The sequence below is a fragment of the Caretta caretta genome, chromosome 2 (genome assembly GCF_965140235.1).
Source record: "Caretta caretta isolate rCarCar2 chromosome 2, rCarCar1.hap1, whole genome shotgun sequence".
Lineage (NCBI taxonomy): Eukaryota > Metazoa > Chordata > Testudines > Cheloniidae > Caretta > Caretta caretta.
This window is the reverse complement of record NC_134207.1, coordinates 24,524,009-24,545,486: the sequence shown is the minus strand read 5'-3', so window position 1 is coordinate 24,545,486 and position 21,478 is coordinate 24,524,009. Positions and strand designations below refer to the sequence as shown.

At 44.0% G+C, this 21,478-nt stretch overlaps 1 protein-coding gene across 1 annotated transcript in view; it reads right to left on the bottom strand.

The window, feature by feature from the left end:
- SNTB1 (syntrophin beta 1) overlaps positions 1-21,478 on the bottom strand; it is a 176,891-nt gene that overhangs the window by 87,371 nt on the left and 68,042 nt on the right. The window contains exon 2 of the mRNA XM_048841573.2: positions 13,843-14,059. Coding sequence (XP_048697530.1) covers positions 13,843-14,059 — 217 coding nt within the window. The remainder of the gene's footprint in view (positions 1-13,842; positions 14,060-21,478) is intronic.

Sequence of the window (21,478 nt, the reverse complement as noted above, 5' to 3'; positions counted from 1 at the left end):
GGTGCAAGTGCTGGAGGAAGCACCTAGGGGTGGAGCTCTTCTTGACCTGCTGCTCACAAACCGGGAAGAATTAGTAGGGGAAGCAAAAGTGGATGGGAACCTGGGAGGCAGTGACCATGAGATGGTGGAGTTCAGGATCCTGACACAAGGAAGAAAGGAGAGCAGCAGAATACGGACCCTGGACTTCAGAAAAGCAGACTTTGACTCCCTCAGGGAACTGATGGGAAAGATCCCCTGGGAGAATAACATGAGAGGGAAAGGAGTCCAGGAGAGCTGGCTGTATTTTAAAGAATCCTTATTAAGGTTACAGGGACAAACCATCCCAATGTGAAGAAAGAATAGTAAATATGGCAGGCGACCAGCTTGGCTTAACAGTGAAATCCTTGCTGATCTTAAACACAAAAAAGAGGCTTACAAGAAGTGGAAGATTGGACAAATGAGCAGGGATGAGTATATAAATATTGCTCGGGCATGTAAGAATGAAATCAGGAAGGCTAAATCACACCTGGAGTTGCAGCTAGCGAGGGATGTTAAGAGTAACAAGAAGGGTTTCTTCAGGTATGTTGGCAATAAGAAGAAAGCCAAGGAAAGTGTGGGCCCCTTACTGAATGAGGGAGGCAACCTAGTGACAGAAGATGTGGAAAAAGCTAATGTACTCAATGCTTGTTTTGCCTCTGTCTTCACGAACAAGGTCAGCTCCTAGACTACTGCACTGGGCAGCACAGCATGGGGAGGAGGTAGCCAGCCCTCTGTGAAGGAAGAAGTGGTTCGGGACTATTTAGAAAAACTGGATGTGCACAAGTCCATGGGGCCGGATGCGTTGCATCCAAAAGTGCTAAAGGAATTGGCGGATATGATTGCAGAGCCATTGGCCATTATCTTTGAAAAATCATGGCGATCGGGGGAAGTCCCGGAAGACTGGAAAAAGGCGAATGTAGTGCCCATCTTTAAAAAAGGGAAGGAGGAGGATCCTGGGAACTACAGGCCAGTCAGCCTCACCTCAGTCCCTGGAAAAATCATGGAGCATGTCCTCAAGGACTCAATTCTGAAGCACTTAGAGGAGAGGAAAGTGATCAGGAACAGTCAGCATGGATTCACCAAGGGCAAGTCATGCCTGACTAATCTAATTGCCTTCTATGATGAGATAACTGGTTCTGTGGATGAAGGGAAAGCAGTGGACGTGTTATTCCTCGACTTTAGCAAAGCTTTTGACACGGTCTCCCACAGTATTCTTGACAGCAAGTTAAAGAAGTATGGGCTGGATGGCTGCACTACAAGGTGGGTAGAAAGGCGGCTAGATTGTCGGGCTCAATGGGTAGTGATCAATGGCTCCATGTCTAGTTGGCAGCCGGTATCTAGCGGAGTGCCCCAAGGGTCGCTCCTGGGGCCAGTTTTGTTCACTATCTTCATTAATGATCTGGAGGATGGTATGGATTGCACCCTCAGCAAGTTTGCGGATGACACTAAACTGGGAGGAGTGGTAGATACACTGGAGGGTAGGGATAGGATACAGAGGGACCTAGACAAATTGGAGGATTGGGCCAAAAGAAATCTGATGAGGTTCAGCAAGGATAAGTGCAGAGTACTGCACTTAGGACGGAAGAATCCCATGCACCGCTACAGATTAGGGACCGAATGGCTAGGCAGCAGTTCTGCAGAGAAGGACCTAGGGGTGACAGTGGACGAGAAGCTGGATATGAGTCAACAGTGTGCCCTTGTTGCCAAGAAGGACAATGGCTTTTTGGGGTGTATAAGTAGGGGCACTGCCAGCAGATCGAGGGATGTGATCGTTCCCCTCTATTCAACATTGGTGAGGCCCCATCTGGAGTACTGTGTCCAGTTTTGGGCCCCACACTACAAGAAGGATGGGGAGAAACTGGAGAGAGTCCAGCGAAGGGCAACAAAAATGATTAGGGGTCTGGAACACATGACTTATGAGGAGAGGCTGAGGGAACTGGGATTGTTTAGTCTATGGAAGAGAAGAATGAGGGGGGATTTGATAGCTGCTTTTAACTACCTGAAAGGTGGATCCAAAGAGGATGGATCTAGACTATTCTCAGTGATAGCAGATGACAGGACAAGGAGTAATGGTCTCAAGTTGCAGTAGGGGAGATTTAGGTTGGATATTAGGAAAAACTTTTTCACTAGGAGGGTGGTGAAACACTGGAATGCGTTACCTAGGGTGGTGGTGGAATCTCCTTCCTTAGAAGTTTTTAAGGTCAGGCTTGACAAAGCCCTGGCTGGGATGATTTAGTTGGGATTGGTCCTGCTCTGGGCAGGGCGTTGAACTAGATAGCCTCCAGAGGTCCCTTCCAACTCTGTTATTCTATGATTCTAACTGTAAAACAATTTTGGCAGAAAATTGTCAACAAATCCTGGAGTCTGCTGTCTCAGCATCATAGCCCACTGCCACAGACATTCAGCCCTGCTCACACCCAAAATCACAATTTATTCCACCCACCTCTCACGTACGCCCACAGACACACTTGCAGTTTTGTCCTTTTCTCCCTCTCAAATGAGAGGGAAGTATGGGAGAATATGGCTCTCTTTCCCTTCAAGATGAGGAAGGAGTAAGGGGAGGTAGAATTCCATGGGTTTATAATAATACTAATTTGCCTCAAGTCACGTTAGATTCCATTAAACGTACAACCAGCACAGCACCCTTTGGCAGTCTGTGTGAGCTGTATTCCTCAATCAGGATCATTTCTCTTTCTCAAGGTCCTACTTCACACAAAATGTTGAACCATTACAAAGAAAATACTGTGGATAATAAATAACAGCATTATAGTATGATGATTAAATAATACTGGAGGTTAGAGCTGCGGGCAGCTGGTGCCGTTATTTTAATATGACCTTGCGTCACTTTCATTCAGGACCCAACAGTGCACGTTTTGGAAACTTCTTTCCTTTACAGAGAGAAGTGCATCACTTGCTGTGTCTGATAGCTTAGGAGAGTGTCCTCACTTCACAGCTGGCCTCTCCCTTGGATCTGCAATGGCCTCTCTCACCCTACATCTTCTCCTAACGCCCCCTCTAACTGTTCTGGGGCGTGGCCCTCCACCAAGCCACATAAAAGCATAAACCCCTTCTGTGGTAGTCCAAATAAGAATCCAAGCAAATTTTCAAACTAACAGCACTCCTGCCCCTTAAGCTTCACTGTAGTTTCCTTGTCAGCTCTACCTCAGGGCTTCCTCTGCAGGAGCCTAATCCACTCCTATAGAGTGCTCTCTCTATTGGTTATGTCTATTAAATCCTATCCCAAGGGTTCTGTCTACCAGAGAGACCTGTCTTCTCTATTATCTCTCCCCATCTGAGTTTCTCAATCTACTTACAAGGCCTATCTCCACCTCCTCTGGCTAGGAGGCAATAATAATTGGAGTTCATCCCCCTGCCTTGCAGGTCGTGGGGTTAAGCCCCATCATAAACAGATTATGCCTTTCCATTGTGCTTGGTGGTCTCCAAATCCCCAGAGAATTGTTTCTCAAAGCACAGGTTGAACAGGCCTAACATGGTGAGTTTAATATAGCAAGACATTTCAAAATTAAGGCTAAAACTGCAGTCTGACCTTGTTCTTAACTTATCTACATTTGTGTGCAAGTACCATAAAGCCTCCTAATAGTGGGTTATCTTTCATAACACATTGTACATGTTAGCCTAGCACAACTGGGTGATTTATGGATGATGGGATGGCAGACTGGTGTTTCAACTGTAATGTTGTCAATTTCACTCTTTTATAGATTTAAATTAGACCCTTTTAAGTTGTTTTATTTTAATGTAGGGTGAGTTGGGTATATCCCCCTCCTAGTTAGTTATCTGGTTAGATTAATATTAAACCCAATCCACCAGAAAAACAGTAACCAAGATTCCAAATGTAAATCAGGAGTTTGACTCTAATAGGTTTGGTAACTTCTTCAAAGGACTTCTCAATATTCAAATAGCAAAACATGTCTGTGCCAATAATCTTACTTATATTATAATTAAGTTCTTGAGGCCTTTCATTCCAGGATATCCAAGTGTTTTAACAACCACTAGTTAAGGCTCACAACAGCCCTTTGAGGTAGGTAAGGTATCCCCAGAGACAACTTGGCCAAGGTCAGATACCAGCTTTGTGACAGAACCAGGAACAAGACCCAGGTCTCCTGATTTCCAGGCTTCTACATTCATTCTTAGACCATACTAACAACATAAAAGCACTCTCTCACACACACAAGTCACAAGCTAACAGCAACAAAAGTATGAAGAGAAGGTGAATAAAGCAGACTGTTAATATTTACTATTTGAATTACCACAGCACCAAGGAGCCCTGGGAATGGACCAGGACACCTTTGTGCTAGGTGTTGTTCAAACACAGAACAAAAATATGGTCCCTGCCCTAAAGAGCTTATAATCCAAGTATAAGACAAGAGACCACAGGTGGGGAGTACATGGAAACAATGAGGCCGGGTCTATCTTAATAATTAGATCAACCTAGCTACGTTGTTCAGGGCTGTGAAAAGTTTTGTGCGCTGAGCTCTGTTATTAAGCTGATCAAACCCTCGGTGTAGATGGAGCTAGGTCTATGGAAGAACTGTCCTACATACTGCCTCTTAGAGAGATGGATTGACTACATAGCTGGAAAAACCCCTTCTACACTGTAGTGCCATGGCTGTAGTGTTGACATGCCCTGAGACAATATTAGTCCACATGATAGGCAGAGGTCTCAAGTTGTTTGTGTGCATCATGGCAAAGGAGATATTTGGGGAGGGGTTTGAAAGAGGATAATGAAGTAGCTTTTCAGATATTCATAGGAAACTCCTTGTAAGCATGATGGGAGTAAGCAAGAAGGTGCTTGTTTGAAAATTTAACAAGTGGACAATGGAAGCCAGTACTGGAGGTAGGAGTCAGCAGCTTGATAGCAACTGACAGTTGATAGGTAGAGTGGAGATAGGCTATGAAGAACCTTGAGAGAGAAAACAACTCGCTTATGTTTGATGTGATAGAGAAGGGGGAGGTAATGGAGAGGTTCAGTGAGAAACGTGACACATTCAAAGCGATGGGCTAGGAAAATAATATTTGCAGCAGCATTCTGAACAGACATGATCAGGGCAAGACTGCACTTGTGACGGGCAAAAAAAGAGATGTTGCTATAATCAATATATGAGATGAGGAGAGCCTGGATAAAAGTTTTAGCTATGTGGATGGATAGGGAAGGCCATTATCTCAGAGATATTATCCAGAAAGAACTGGCAAGATTTAGACATAACTTGGATGTTTCTCAAGGAGCTGGCAGTTTCTCAAGGAGAAAATATTAACAGCACAATAGCAAACTTTTCCGATGCAAAGGAGGAACAGTAAGAGGCCAGGTTTCAGAGTAGCAGCCGTGTTAGTCTGTATTTGCAAAAAGAAAAGGAGTACTTGTGGCATCTTAGAGACTAACCAATTTATTTGAGCATAAGCTTTCGTGAGCTACAGCTCACTTCATCAGATGTATTCAGTGGAAAATGAGTAAGAGGCCAGTATGGCTCCATTGGGAGCTCTTTAATGAGCTGAAAATGAAAAAGGAATCCTACAAAAAGTGAAAGCATGGTGTTGGGGGCGATATAGGTGGTTGTCGTCTGCCCCAGCAGTACTTCCTACTGGTGGTACTCTGGGCTGTGTCACCCAGCAGAGGAGTGGGAGTGCGGCACAGCAGTGGGAGTCCCGGCCCCTCCCTGCTCCACCAGAGTCTAGCCCAGGACCCATTGAAACAATTATTTGAAATGTTCAGCCTCGGGGCCACTTCCTACCCTGGCTTCTGTTCCTTTGTTGGAAATTCTGGTTCACCTTTCAGTCCTTTGCAGTCGTGTCTCGACGTCATCAACCTCAATGATTTAAAGAGCTGGGGCTGGTTGGCAGCAAGGCCTGGTCCCCGCCACAGGGGGCCTCTGTGGCTTTTCAGCAGGAACCTGCAACACACAACTGCCCCGTCCACCCTGACTGAGCTAAGCTGCTCCCTTCTGAGCTCAGCCTTCACTGTGAGCATACCTAGCAGGGGCGGTTAAGTGGGGTTTTCTGGGCTCAGAGTTGCTCCTCAACCCTTTCCTCACCACTGTGGAACTTGTACTCCCCATCACACATGGACAAATTGCTGAGGAGGAGAACAAAAAACTAGCACAAACATGTAGGAACAAAATCAGAAAAAGCAAGGCACAAAATAAGTTACACCTAGGAAGGGACACAAAAGGTTTTATGAAGAGGTTCTTTAACTACATTACAAGCAAGAGAAAGCTGAAGGAAAGTGTAGGGCCTCTATTTAGAGGGAAAGAAGAGCTAATAACTGATGATATCAAGAAAGCTGAGGTGTTTAATTTCTATTTTGCTTCAAACTTTGCTAAAAAGGTTACTGGTGATCAGATACACAACACAATTAATATTAACAACAAAAAGGAAGGAACACAAGCCAAAATAGGGAAAGAATAGGTTAAAAATATTTAGATCATTTAGACATATTTAAGTCAGTGGAGCCTAATGAAATTCATCTTATGGTACTTAAGGAACTACATGGAGCAATCTTGGAACTGTTAGCAATTATCTTTGAGAACTCCTGGAGGATGGGTGAGGACCCAGAAAACTGAAAAAGGGCAAATATAGTTCCTATCTTTAAAAAGGGGAACAAAGAGGACCTAGGGAATTATAGAGCAGTGAGCCTAACTTCAATACCTGGAAAGATTCTGGAACAAATTATTAAACAATCAATTTGTAAGCACCTGAAGGATAATAGGGTTATAAGAAATAGCCAGCATGAATTTGTCAAGAACAAATCTTGCCAACCCAACTGAATTTCCTTCTTTGACAAGGTTATTGTCCTAATGGACAGGGGGAAGCAGAAGACGTGATATATCTTGATTTTAGTAAAGCTTTTGACACAGACCTACATGACAGTCTGATAAGCAAACTGGGGAAATGTGGACTAAATTACATTACTTTAAAGGTGGGTGCACAACTAGATGGAAGACCGCACCCAAAGAGTAGTTATCAGTGGTTCACTGTCACACTGAGAGGATATATCTGGTGGGGTCCCATGGGGTCAGTCCTGGGTCCAAAACTATTCAATATTTTCATTAATGACTTGGATAATGGAGTGGAGAATATGCTTATAAAATCTGCTGATGACACTAAGCTGGGAGGGGTTGTAAGCACTTTGGAGGAGAGGATCAGACTTCAAAACAACCTTGACAAATTGGAGAATTGGTCTTCATTCAACAAGATGAAATTCAATAAACGTAAATGCAAAGTACTACTCTTAGCAAGGAAAAATCAAACGCACAACTACAATATGGGGAGTAACTAGCTAGGTGGTAGTACTGGTAAAAAGGATGTGGGATTATAGTGAATCACAATTTGAGTATGAGTCAACAACGTGATGCAGTTTCAAAAAAGGCTAATATCGTTCTGGGGTTTATTAACAGGAGTGTCACTTGTAAGACATAGGAGGTAACTGTCCCGCTGTACTTGGCAGTGGTGAGACCTCAGCGTGGGTACTGGGTCCCATTCTGGGTGCCAAATTTTTTAAAACATGTGGGCGAACTGGAAAGAGTCCAGAGGAGAGCAACAAAAATGATAAAAGGTTTAGAAAAGCTGACCTATGAGGAAAGATTTAAAAAATTGGGTGTGTTTTGTCTTGAGAAAAGAAGTATGACTGGAGACCAGATAACAGTCTTCAAATATGGTAAGGGCTGTCATAAAGAGGACGGTGATCAATTGTTCTCCATGTCCACTGAAGGTAGAACAAGTAGTAATGGGCTTCACCTGACGCAAGAGAGATTTAAGTTGGATATTAGGAAAAAAATTTCTAGCCATAAGGGAGTTAAGATCTGGAATAGATTTCCAAGGGAGATTGTGGAATCCCTGTCATTGGAAGTTTTTAAAAATGGGTTAGACAAACACCTGTCAGAGATGATCTGGGAGGTTTACTTGGCCCTGCTCAGCAAAGGGGGCTGGATTTGATGACTTCTTGAGGTTCCTTCCAGCCCTACATTTTTATGACTATGTGTCAGGACTTAAAAGAGAGGCCCAAATTGAAGATGATGCCCAGATTATGGGCCTGAATGAAAGGCAGAAAGGTGGCACTGTCCACAGTGACTGAGAAAGTAGGCGGGGGGAAGGGTTTGGTGGGCAGGGAGAAGTTTAAGAGCTCTGTTTTAACCATGTTGAGCTGATGGCTAGACATCTACAAGTTGTGTCAGAGAGAGAGAGAGAGAGAGAGAGAGAGAGAGGCTATTTTAAATTGAACAGGAGTAGTCTGGAGTAGAGAAGTTGATCTGTGAGTCATCAGCACATAAAAGGTAGTTGAATTTGTGGTTGCAGATGAGATTACTCAGAGATATGATTTAGAGCAGGGGTCTCAAACTCAAATGACCACGAGGGCCACATGAGGTCTAGTACATTGGCCCAAGGGCCACACCACTGACCACCCCCACCTGCTTCCCCAGCCCTGCCCCCACTCCACCCCTTCCGTGAGGCCCCGCCCCTGCCCCGCCTCTTCCCACCCCTTCCCTGCTCCCATTCCAACCCCTCCCCTGAAAGGGAAACTCACCCATGTCACCCCTGCCCCCCAAATTTGAAAGAACAAGACATCCACCCACCTTCACACCAACACAAGAAGCAGGAATGAAACATGAACCAGCCTTTCCCCTGTTCTAAAGACTAGCTGCATGGATATGGCCCTGCAAAGCTTCAGGGGCCAAGAAAGCCACGGGTGAATCCCTCACCAAAAATCTTAAATTCTCATAAGCTAGAGCAACTAGTGAAACTGAGAATCCAGGACAGATGTTAGGTGCCAAGCTACGTGCTCTCCTCTCTTGTGGGTTTTATTAAAGGTACAGAACTCCCACTGTGAAAACACATATTTATAAAATGACTAGACAACATTTACAATGAAAGCTGACCTAATAAAACAGTTCATTGTTTTCTAAAACAGCTTTATTCAATATCGTATTACTGTGCCCTGCCCTCTGGTAAAACATGATCAAATTTTTATTCTGTCCTCATCCCTACACTGCTTATTTATTTCACTCACCCATTCTGCCTGGTCATTACGACTGTAAGCTCTCTGGGGCATGGGCTATGGAATTTACCAGAGAATAAACTTTCTAAAGCAATTTTTAAACTTACTGACAGAATTCTACATTAGGGTTCTAATTCTCTATACAATCACTAAGATGGTTTAAAAATTCTAGAACAAAAATTGTATTCTATATTATATTCAATAGGTATATTTTCAGGAATTTCTATAGGACCCTACTGGCTTTACTATTATCTGCCTAAATACTGCCACTCTGTGCAGGTTGCCTAGCTAGCTATATGTCACTCAGGTGCTTGGCTGGATGGTTTTTGCTCACATGCACAAGGTTTAACTGATCGCCATATGTGGGGTTGGGAAGAACTTTTCCCCAGGATCAGATTGGCAGTGACCATGGGGGTTTTCCACCTTCCTCTGCAGCATGTAGCATGGGTAACTTGTCAGGATCACCTGGGTATATCTCACTTAATCAATTCCCTGCCATTGCAGGGGCCCCGGCATTGGTGCACCTCGGTCCCTGCTATTCTCTACTGTGTCACATAATAGTAATTCTTTGGTCTAATTTTGGTTGTTGGGGGCTGGGGGCATGTGCTGGAAGATGATGGTGGCCTGTGATATAAAGGCGATGCTCTGGTAGCCCCATCTAGGCTTAAACTCTATGACTCTATGTCATTGTGAAATTGTCCTTAACTCCCTTTCCCATCAAAGGGCCCAGTGTTACAAATACTATGCTCATGAGTAACTTTATCCTTGAGAGCCAACCCACTGAATTTACTCTTTAGGATCACATTGCTTAGTCCAGCTGAACTGCTGCCAATGGGTAAAGTTACTCATGTGCACCAGTGTTTGAAGGATTAGGTCGAACACATTTTGTTTAGTTGGATAAATGGCAAGTGGGGGGTTTGAGTCAATGCAAAATGGCAGAAACCTGAATTCATTCAGCTTGGCCTCATCAGTCATTTTATCCAGCATGTGTCATGTCTTTTGCATACTGACCCCATAAATGTTTTTGCATCAGGTGCAAAAGAAGCTTTAAAAGCAGAAGGAAAACAAATCTCATCTAAGGGAACCCATCAGAAATTAACGAGAAGGTTGTTGTGCTACAGAAACATTTACTGCTTAGCGATATTAATAATTTTTCCCAGTCTTGAGTTACTGGGTTGGGCGCGGGAACTTTTCCCTTGAGACCTGACATAAATCTCTAGTACTGCTATTGTATATGACACTTGTCAATAAAAGTGAAGGCAAACAACAGACTGCAGTAGTAATTACCTCAACCTAGTTTATTCCACCCTAAAATATAACAACACAGGCTCCTGTGTCTGGACCAGCATGAGTTAGATAAATAGTGCTAAAATGTTCTTTATGTTTCTTCCTTTCACCATGTTTGTGTTTATTAAAAATACTGTCCTACTCCCTCAGACCTAGGATTGATTTGTATTGCATAGGACATTTTTTTCCTTGTGCTGATGTCTTTCAAGTAGCAATGAAAATCATATACCATCCTACTAACACTAAACTAATGTACAGAAATATGAGGAGAGAGAGGGATAGGCCTGGGTAACAATGCCCTGGGTCTGGTCTTTTACAGGGGCTGAACCCAAGACCTGTGGATCTAAAAGCACGCAGTTTTACTGCTGAGCTAACAGGAACAGGTTTAAAGGCAGTCACAGACTCATGAACCTCTTTACATGGTCCAGTCTCTACAAGGAGAACAAGACCCCGTACAGCCCAAATTAGGAAACCAGACCTTGAATCTCCTCCGTGTCTGGAGAAATCTGGTTCTAGAAATCAAACTTCTTGACTCAAGCCCATCTCCAATTTTTTTAAAAAATGGTATTTCCTTCTCAGTCTCTTTCAACACAGGGGAACAACTGTGCTAAGTAAAACCAATTCAGGAGAAATCATGCTGTAATCTAGCCCCTCTAGCTAATCTACAAAATGGTTCTGCTGCACAGCTGTGACTATGTTGTATGCAGACCTCTTCACAACCATGTTTGGGCTTAGCCATATTTGAAAGTGATTTCAAATACAGTTTCAAGTCCTAGTATGGATAGGGCCTTAGTGCAGGCTTTGGCAGCCAGCTGATTCTGCTATTATAAACATTACAATAAAGTTACATCATCAGTTATCCATGATGTGCTAGGGAACAGTGTTATAAAAAACCGTAGTGCACTGAACATGCCGTAACATAGTGTGGTCTTGCCTGTGTTTAAGAATGTTTTGGAATCAAGCGACTGTCCTGATCTAAGTTACAAAGGGTACATCTTCTAACCTGCATGATGATGTCATTCCACTACGGAAGACTTCCGTTCTGATATTCAGATATCTAAAAAAAGAAATTATGCTTATGTGACCCATAATATTCTGCAATTTCACTGCTCTTGTAGAGTAGCAGAGAGACCGTTTGGTTGTATGGAAAAATCCAGCATAGGGTAGTGTGAAATTTTGCATGCTGGCCTACAGTAAAAATCAGAAGTCACTCTTTCCACAGGAAACAAAAGCAACCAGAACAAAAAGCCAAACTAATGAGTGACATGGCTCTCCCACGCATTATTTCTTAGTAACACCAAGAACTGCACACGTCGCTACTATATTTTGTCATGGATAAAACTTGCATACTATTTACAAAGTATCGTGTACAACATGATGTTGGTCCCGCCAATGTTTTTTAAGCAAATTTTAGGGTCAGGGTTGTGATAGAGGCCCAGAATTGCAACATAGCGAAAGAAGATTAGGCCTCACCTGGAGTATTGTGTCAAGTTATGGGTGACATATTTCAGGAAAGATGTGGACAAACTGGAGAAAGTCCAGAGAAGAGCAACAAAAAATGGATAAAGGTCTAAAAACATGACCTATGAAGGAAGATTGAAAAATCTGGGTTTGTTTAGTTTGGAAAAGAGAAGACTGAGAGGGGACAGGATAACAGTTTTCAAGTACGTAAAAGGTTGTTACAAGGAGGAGGGAGAAAAATTGTTCTACTTAACCTCCGAGGATTGGACAAGAAGCAATGGGTTTAAATTGCAACAAGGGAGGTTTAGGTTGGACATTAGGAAAAACCTCTTAACTGTCAGGGTGGTTAAGCACTGGAATAAATTGCCTAGGGAGGCTGTGGAATCTTCATCACTGGAGATTTTTAAGAGCAGATTAGACAAACACCTGTCAGGAATGGTCTAGATAATATAGTCCTGCCATGAGTGCAGGGAACAGACTAGATGACCTCTTGAGGTCCCTTCCAGTCCTATGATTCTAAGAAGAAGGAGAAAACTCAAAGCATCTAAAACTAACATACAACAAATATTGTTATTCTCATAGTGGCCCATACAATGGAAATGGAGCGGTTTTTTTGTTGTTGTTTTTTTTCCCCATCAGGTAGCCCGTGATTGGGAGAACTGCAGGCTGGAAAGCTAGTGATGCAGCTGCCAATCTCTTATTTAAAAAACAACAACAACAAAAAACAGCATTCTAGAGTGATGGTCCAAACCACTACACACTGTAGCAATGACAGCTTGCAATAGTGATTTGGGTTGTTACTGCAGAAAACTGGACTACTCTTTTATAAGGGTTGACTACCACTAACCTTGCCAATAGCCCTTTGATGAGTTGGGGACCAGGAAAGGAAGCAAACCATAACAGCAATATGCACAAAAAAGGAAGAAAGAAAAAAAACCCTAAAAGAACGACAGAACTAGAAGTGGACAGGAGAGGTAGAGAAAATGAAAAGAAAATAGCCAAACTATTGGAAGGGAGCATGCATCCTTCAAACTATCATGAGGGATGGGAGTGTCTCCAGCAAAAACCAAAAGCATGGGGAATCATTGCCTTCCACAAACCCCACCTCCTCATTCCACATGAAAAGCTAACTCTGAAAATGTAACTTTCAGTCCCTCCGATGCGTAAGTGCTGAGAATCAAAAGAGTTCCCAGCAGCTTCTTTAAAAGCTTGTGTGCTAGAAAAGAACAAAAAGCCCATTGTTTGGATGGAAGAATCAGTCTCTATTTCCACCCCCTCACTGACTCTTTTGGTTCTTTTTGCTAGCAGCTGTTAAAATAGATGATAATGGAGCATGCTGGTGTGATGCAGCTGTTCCACATGTTATAAATAAGGGCCAGTAAGCTTATCTTATTTTTAGCATCGTGAAAAAATTTAAAAAGCCACAGAAAATCCCCATTTATTTTCTCAAATGTAACCTCTCTCACTCTCCCCTTCAATAGTCAGAGTTGCATTTAATGGACAAGACAATTAGGCTACTCAAAAAAAAAAAAAAAAAAGCAACTTTGTTCCTTCTTGTCTGATCTTATTTATCTGATGCTGCTATTAGTGAGTGGGGATTGAAGAAAATCATACAACTGTGCGAACAGCAAAGTGTTAATTTGTGTATTTCTTATGAAAAGTATTTGATTGTGCCACCAGAGCCTTTTTCCAGTACATTCCCCAAGGCTGATGAATGTGTATTTACCACAGCAATCTCATAGGTGTTATAAAATGCTTTGTTGTGAAGTGTTTGCAAAACACTTTGAGATTCTCACATGGAAGGAGCTTTGTAAAAGCCAAGGGCCAGATTATTATCTCAGTTCAATAGAGTTATAATCCAGAAGTATTCAGAGTAGCAGCCGTGTTAGTCTGTATCCGCAAAAAGAAAAGGAGGACTTATAGCACTTTAGAGACTAACGTAACAAAGAATCTGATTCTCAGTGTTATCAGCCACAATACTCAAGCTGTATAGTTAACAGCTCTAAGATGAATAATAGAATAGTATGTTTGAATGCATAAAATTAGGCCAAGACAAAGCCATAGCTTACCTGTTTTCAGGATCTGACACCGCCATGTTGCGTGTCACATAGCACATTTTGAGTGGAATTGTTTTTCTGTCTCTGTGGATGGTGAGAGAAAGCTGCGACAGTGGGTCAGAGGATACACCTCCCAACCGTGGAGATTCAGGTGGAGGTGTTTCCCACCCAATTTCTGAAACTGGAGAACCTTTCTTCACATACGGGGTTGCTTCTCGCATGTACTTCACTATAAAAAAAAAAACAACAAACAACACTCAATAGATGCTTAGCTCCAATGTGAATTCTAACAATTATGATTCTTTATTGTTTCTATTGGGCCAGCGTCATTGTGCTAGATGCTTTACAACCCCATAGGAAAATATGGATCCCACCCTGAATAATTTACAATCTACTTCAAAATGACACAATAAATTGGTCTGGGGCTGGGAGAAGGAGAACAGAGGTAACAGTGAGAAGACTAGGTAGATTCACAGAGGGACCATTATGATCATATAATCAGATCTGCATAACACCAGTCATAGAACCTCACCCCATAATTTCCATATCAAGCCCATAACTTTTTTTACACTATAGCATCTCTTTTTAAAAAATAATCCAGCCTTGATTTAAAGGCATCCAGTCTGTCTTGACTTAACGACTTCAATCCCCTACACCCCTAGGTAAATTGTTGCTATGGTTAACTACCCTCACTATTGAAAATTTGCACCTTATTTCTGGTATGAATGTGCAGTGTGGTTGTAGCCATGTCAGTCCCAGGATTTTAGAGAGACAAGGTGGGTGAAGTAGACCCAAAGAGGAGCTCTGTGTAAACTTGAAAGCTTGTGTCTCTCACCAACAGCAGTCCGTTCAATAAAAGACACTACCTCACCCACCTAGTCTGAATTTGTCTAGTTTCAGTTTCCAATCACGAGATCTCATCACACCCTTTTTCACATTAGATAAGAGAGCTGTCTACCAGGCCTCTCTTCCCAATGTAGGTACTTGTAGACCACGATCAAGTCACCTTTTCACCTTTGTGATGATTTGGAGAGATGTCTGTATAACCTATGAATTCTGGGTGATACAGTGCTATGAAATAGCATCATGAAATTCCTGTCTTTTTGAATGTGAAATTCCACCCTGGTTGGCATGGGCTGTACCACATCCTCCTAGGACAGACAATGGGGTGGCACTCAGAATTCAGTTGCAAACACCTTGGAACAATGAGTGAGCGAGAGCCTAGGAAAATCAGACCTGTGGCTATGTCTACACTACCATTTATGTTGATATAACTTAGGTCAGTCAGGGTTGTGAATAAGCCACCTCCCTGAGCAACATAAGTTATATTGACCTAAGCACCGGTGTGGACAGTGCTACGTCGGCAGGAGAACAATGCAGCTGCGCCACTGTAAGCTCTCTAGTGTAGCCATAGCCATGGTTTACACTACAAATGATTTTACGAATAATGAACGACATAAGTTACACCGACCTAAGTGCTGGTGTAAACAGCGCTCTCTCTCCTGCTGACACAGCTACTGCCTCTCACGGAGGCAGGAGTTATTAAGCCAACGGGAGAACTCTCTCTCAGCGGCTTTGAGAGTCTTCACCAGAAGTGCTCCAGCAGCGTAGCTGCATCGGTGCAGCTGAGTCGCTGTAGTGTAAACATAAGCTATGTCTTTACTACCACTTTTGTCGGTATAACTTCGGTTGTTCAGGGGTGTGAAAAAAACAATTTTCCAAGTGTAGACGTGGCCCAAGTATTTTTTTTTAAATGGATTATTTTCAAGCTAGAGTTTTTCAAACTACCTATTGAAAATAAGTTCCAATAGGTTACTAAACTGTGTGCTGGTGATGTACCAGCACTTGGCAGCCAAAAGAAACTTTGGGACCAATAATGCAGCTACTGCATGTGTGCAATTCCCACGCTCTTCAACGGGAGCGATGTGCCTAGGGAAGCAATAGGAATGGGCCCTCTAAAATTAAGAAACGAAGAGAGGGGAAAAAACTGAAGTTGGAGTCAGACCTTTGGATCGAAATCTAAACATGAAGCAGAAACATTGAAATGTGCATTTAATTCCCAAGACACTGGGAACTAAAGCAAAGACTGTTCCCTTCCCCGTGCCAAGTGAGTTTCCATGCAATGTAACGGTGACATCATGACAAGCTGCTGCACTATTTCAGAAGCCTCTGTGAAAAGACTGAGTGGAAATGTATTACCAGGAGAAGGGGGTAGAAAAACAATATGCTTTCCAGGGATCCAAGTATCAAACACAATGCATTCTCTCTCACCCTCCCCACTCTCACTCACTTGCTCATTTTCACCAGGCTGGGGCAGGAGGTTGGGGTGCGAGGAGGTGAGGGCTCTGAGGTGGGGCCAGAGATGATGGGTTTGGGTGCAGGAGAGGGCTCCAGGCTGGGGCAGAGGGGGTACAGGAGGGGGTGAGGGCTCTGGGCTGGGAGTGCAGGCTTCGGGGTGGGGCCAGAAATGAGGGATTCAGGGTGCGGGAGGGGGATCTGGGCTGGGGCACGGGGTTGGGGTGTGTGTGTGGGGGGTGACGATTCTGGCTGGAGCATGCAGGCTTTGAGGCAGGGCTGAGGTTTGGGGTGCAGGAGGGGGCTCCAGGCTGGGGCCAATGAGTTCAGAGTGCAAGAGGGGGCTAAAGGCTGAGGCAGGGGGTTGGGGCACGAAAGGCAGTTTGGGGTACAGGCTCCAGGTGGCGCTTACCTCAGGCAGCTCCCAGGAAGCAGCGACATCTCCCTCCGGCTCCTACGTGGAGGCACGACCATGTGGCTCTTTGCGCTGCCCGCACCTGCAGGCGCTGCCCCCTCAGCTCCCATTGGCCATGGATCCTGGCCAATGAGAGTTCTGAGCTGGCACTGGGAGTGGGGGCAGCGCACAGAGCCACTGTGGCCATCCCTCCACCTAGGAACCAGAGGGAGATGCCGGCAGGTTCCTGGGAGCCGTGCGGAGCTGGAGAGGGAGCCTGCCTGCACCACCAACCAGACTTTTTACAGCCCAGTCAGTGGTGCTGACCAGAGCCACCAGGGTCCCTTTTTGACCAGGTGTTCCGATGAAAAACTGGACGCCTGTCAACCCTAATTAAAAGAGAAGCAGCTACAGAAAGCACTGAGTTTTGGTTTTTGTTTTGTTTTTTCCAACTCTAAGGTCTATAATGAACCAAAACCAAAAATACATGATAAAAAGGAATAGGAAAAGCCATTGAATAGTACACAAGATCAGCTGTAATCCTGAAGTATTAAAATCTCATTCATTTTATAGTTTTTTCTTTAAAATGAGTGTGTATTCATAATACAAAATTTAATCTGCAGGGACTGAAAAAACTACTGATTACATAACTATGTAATGGCGGTAACAGTGTATTGGTAGACTAATTGCAGTATAAAACGGTCTAAACTCATCCACTTGGTACTACAATCCAGCTCCAGAGAGCCTTGTAGTCTGTACTAATTAGTAATCATGCCCTTTTGCTGCACTGCAAAATAACAACTGTGGTCAAGCAATTAAAATTCCAATCTGCAGAACCAACCCCTCCCCTCTCCTTCTGTGCATCCTTCCCCTCCCCCCCCCAAAAAGAAAGGTAGAAATGGCAGTCAAATGAATTAATCCACTGACATAAGTTCAAATACGTTTTTGTTGTTGTTTATAATTTGGAAGGCAGGCAATGAAGCTTCCAAAAAAAGCACTTAATTAATGCACAATTCTGCCAAGTCCCAGGTCCCCACAATTAAGTTTTTGTAGCTTTCCACAGATGACAAAAGAAAGCATGCCTCTTATATCTTATGAGGGAAATACTACAGGCAAATCTTGTCAAGTCTTCTACCAGACACAATAGTGAAGAGTCTGGAACTTCCATGGACACATTCAAATTGTTTTGCTTAAAAACCAAAAGAAAAGCCTTCAGTAAATCTTCATTACCACGGAGGCATGGTCAGGAAGTGGAGGTTCTCAATATGAAACTGAAAGGAACAGCGTACCCTTATCAGCTCAAAGAGAAAGGATCAAGACTTTACCTTGCAGGGAAAGACAGAGGCAGTGGTGAGCTGGAGCCAGTTCACATCGGTTTGCTAGAACCAGTTGTTAAATTTAGAAGCCCTTTTAGAATTGGTTGTTCCAGGAGGGACAACCGGTTCTAAAAGGGCTTCTAAATTTAACCGGCCAAATTTATTAACCAGCCTTAGGCACTGACTCCATGGGTGCCCAAAGGGAAAATATGGTGGGTGCACAGCACCCACCGGCAGCTCCCTGCCCCACCCCTGGCCCCAGCTCACCTCCGCCTCCTCCCCTGAACGCGCCGCCCCGCTCTGCTTCTCCCGCCCCTGCAGGCTTCCCGCAAATCAGCTGTTCGCGCGGGAAGCTGGGGCAGGCTGAGAAGCAGGCGGCAGCTTCGCACTCAGGCCCAGGGAGGCGGAGGTGAGCTGGGGCAGGGAGGCGCGAGGAGGGCCGCCCACGCCGCAGTAGGTAACCCGGGGGGGGGGGCAGCCTGAGTGGGAAGCCGCCGCCTGCTTCTCAGCCCTCCCTGGCTTCCCGTCAAACAACTGATTTGCGGGAAGCCGGGGGGGGGGGGGGGGAGGAGGGAGGGCGCGGAGAAGCAGAGCGGGGCGGCGCATTCAAGGGAGGAGGCGGAGCGGAGGTGAGGTGAGCTGGGGCCGGGCGCGGGGCGGGGAGCTGCCAGCGGGTGCTCTGCACCCACCAAATTTTTCCCATGGGTGCTCCAGCCCCAGAGCACCCATGGAGTCAGCGCCTAAGACACCACTTTTGATGTGATCAGTGGGGGGAGCAGCCGCTTCCCCTGCTCCCCCCCAGTTACACTCCCCTGCCCCTAGGAGCCAGAGGCACCTGCCAGATGCTTCTTGGGAGCTGCTCCAGGTAAGTACCGCCAGGACTCCCCACCTCGCCCACTGGTCCCTCTGGCTCTTAGGGATGGGGTGGGTACCCAAAATGGTGGTCCACGAGACCCTCCTGCCCGGTTCTGGGGGCAGTCAGGGGACAGGGGTGGGGGGTGGATGAGGCGGGGTGGGCAACGACCGCCTCGTGGGGTGAGGAGGGAACTGGCAGCTCATCACTGGACAGAGGCCATGCAATCTGTGTGCATTCTCTTAAAGAATTCTTTGTTGATTGCCTACTGCATTGGCTGCTTGGTAAACAAAAAATACAACCAAAAAGACTGTTTTCAAAGTTGTGCAAATGCTAATGAAAAAATTCAGCCAAACAAGAAACTTCATTGAAAACAGTCATTCAAACTTCCCCTGTAGCCCATTTCCAAATGGAAACTTTTTCCTTATTTTAGCCTCTCTCAGGATGAAAATTAGCTCTGTGCAGAGGACCTATGCAAGCCCCTCGTACCAATTAAGACCCACGTCAGCCTTGCATTCAGGGCCAAACCTTGATACAATGGAAGCCCACGAGGGCTGAATCCAGTGAGACCAGTATTTGGCCTTCTGGGGTTAAGTGGTGTGAAGGGCATTATTTAGGCTCTGTGCACGGGAATGGTGTTCCCCCTTTATGACACAGACCTTACCACAGGTGATATGGCACATAAAGAAGGGGTGCGGGAAATCATACAATTCTGACAAAGCAGCTATGCTGGATGCTCCCGATAACCATGGAAAAGACCTAGTACAAGAGAACCATACGAATGGTCTTCATAGAGCCTGCCAGTAGGAAAGGAGAGAGGAGAATGCAAACTCACACCACCGAAGTAGCAGAATGGAGAAGAGATGAGGGCCACCTAATCTAATGCTACTCCAAGCAGTGCTAACCATCCACAGTGACACAAGCGTTGGCAGACAGATGTTGTAGGAAAACTTGGGAAGAGGGAGATCAGCTGAGCAATTTGATTATTCAACAGGGACATGGCCTTTGCTTTACAGAAATGTCATATACTAGGATTTCAAATGCAGCAGGTTCAGCATGTTACCAAGACAGTTTCAGAACAATTCAAAATTAAATATCTTAACAAGTTATTTTCTGTGACACTTTTCCCTGTAACACACACAGGACCAAATTCGGTTCATAGCTACCCCAGTGTAACTCCAGCATTATCTTAGGTTGCAGCCAATGGAGTTACTACGGAATGACACTGGTGTAACTGTGAGAAGGATCAGGACCATAGGGTCAATTTTTGTTCTCATTTACATCAGGACAGCATAAGTATCAATGACTGCAGAGTTTGTCTCTGGTTTCAATGCTCAGACCAAAGATCAAATGCTCAGTTAAATCTGTGCCAATGCACAGAGGTAAACTGACGGGAGAATCTGGCCCTAAACAGCTATCGGTGCTGTTATCAAAATAATCATGAGGAAAATGCATGCTCATCATTTACTCTAGGAAAAAAAGTAAAATTATGATTTCTATGATAGGGTCACAGGAAATAGTTTTAATCACTTCTATACTGAAATGGAGAAATCAGAGCCAGTATTACTGTACATTTGTGGGTGTTAAGTTTCCATCCACTTTCCTACAGAAACAACACCTGTTCTCATGATCAAAGAAAGCCACCTCAAGTATTTATTACCGTTGCTGAGTGCCAAAAGGTTCTGAAATATACTAAACCTCTTGATCTGTCAACAGCCTTAGGTCTCTGTTAGATATTTTACAAATTAGAAAAGTTTAACATGTTGAGAGAATACAAATGCCCTCTACACTCTCTTGCACACAGAAAAATTAGAACTGGGCAAAGAGTTCCATTTACTGTTTTCTGTCGTTCTTAAATGAATTCAGCTGAACTCTGCATGCCCTGCTTCAGCTCTTAAAGAGACATGGTTTGTGGGCACAAATTGTGACCAACCGTTTTTTAAAATCTGTGTAATTCCTTCTATGTATGCTTGTATTGTATTCTATTTTATTTGAAACAGAGGAGTCAGTGCTCTTTAAGGAAAAAATAATCAGTGTCTTCAACTAAGTACTCATGAACAACCATACAGGACACCTGAGCTATGATACATAGATGATGGGGCAAAAAGTTCAGATAGATTCCGGACACAGACAGCTAGATAGAATTTTATTTAAATGGTGTGGGGGAGGGAACTGAGGCTAGAAACTTCTTGGAAAGGAACCAGATTTTAGCTTCAAACTTCCAATGTTCCATTATAAATGGGGAGGGTGAACAATTTTTTAAAATTATTAAGAATGTTTTGACTGTATCCTTTTAAATAAACAGCCACCTTTATGACAAACTCTGGTGGCAGTGGCAGGCTGTGATGCTTCGTAACATAGTCACACCCAGAATTGAACACTGGTCTATTCACATCCTGGATGCAATCACTGATTTTTCAATGGCTCAGAGAACCTCCTTGCAAATTTCATATGTTCTCACAGCTAGCTACCTATTAAAAACATTAACACATCCAAAGGGACTTTCCCTCCTGATCCTTCAATTTACTATATTTATTTTCAGCCTCAAAGTTTCTTCTTCAAACAATCGTTGCTGCCCAGTTCAGTTTTACATTCTATTGTGAGCTGTGACTTCTGATAAATCTATAAATTCTACTGTCAAGTTTCCATACATAGTTGATTCCTCTCTCTTTTTTAGTAGGGTTGTGCTTTCCCTAAATAAAGTAACAAAACAATACATCTTCATATATTTTTCATTAAAAAAATGTAAGTTTTTTTGGTAAATATTCCACAAAACCTAAAAGTATAATG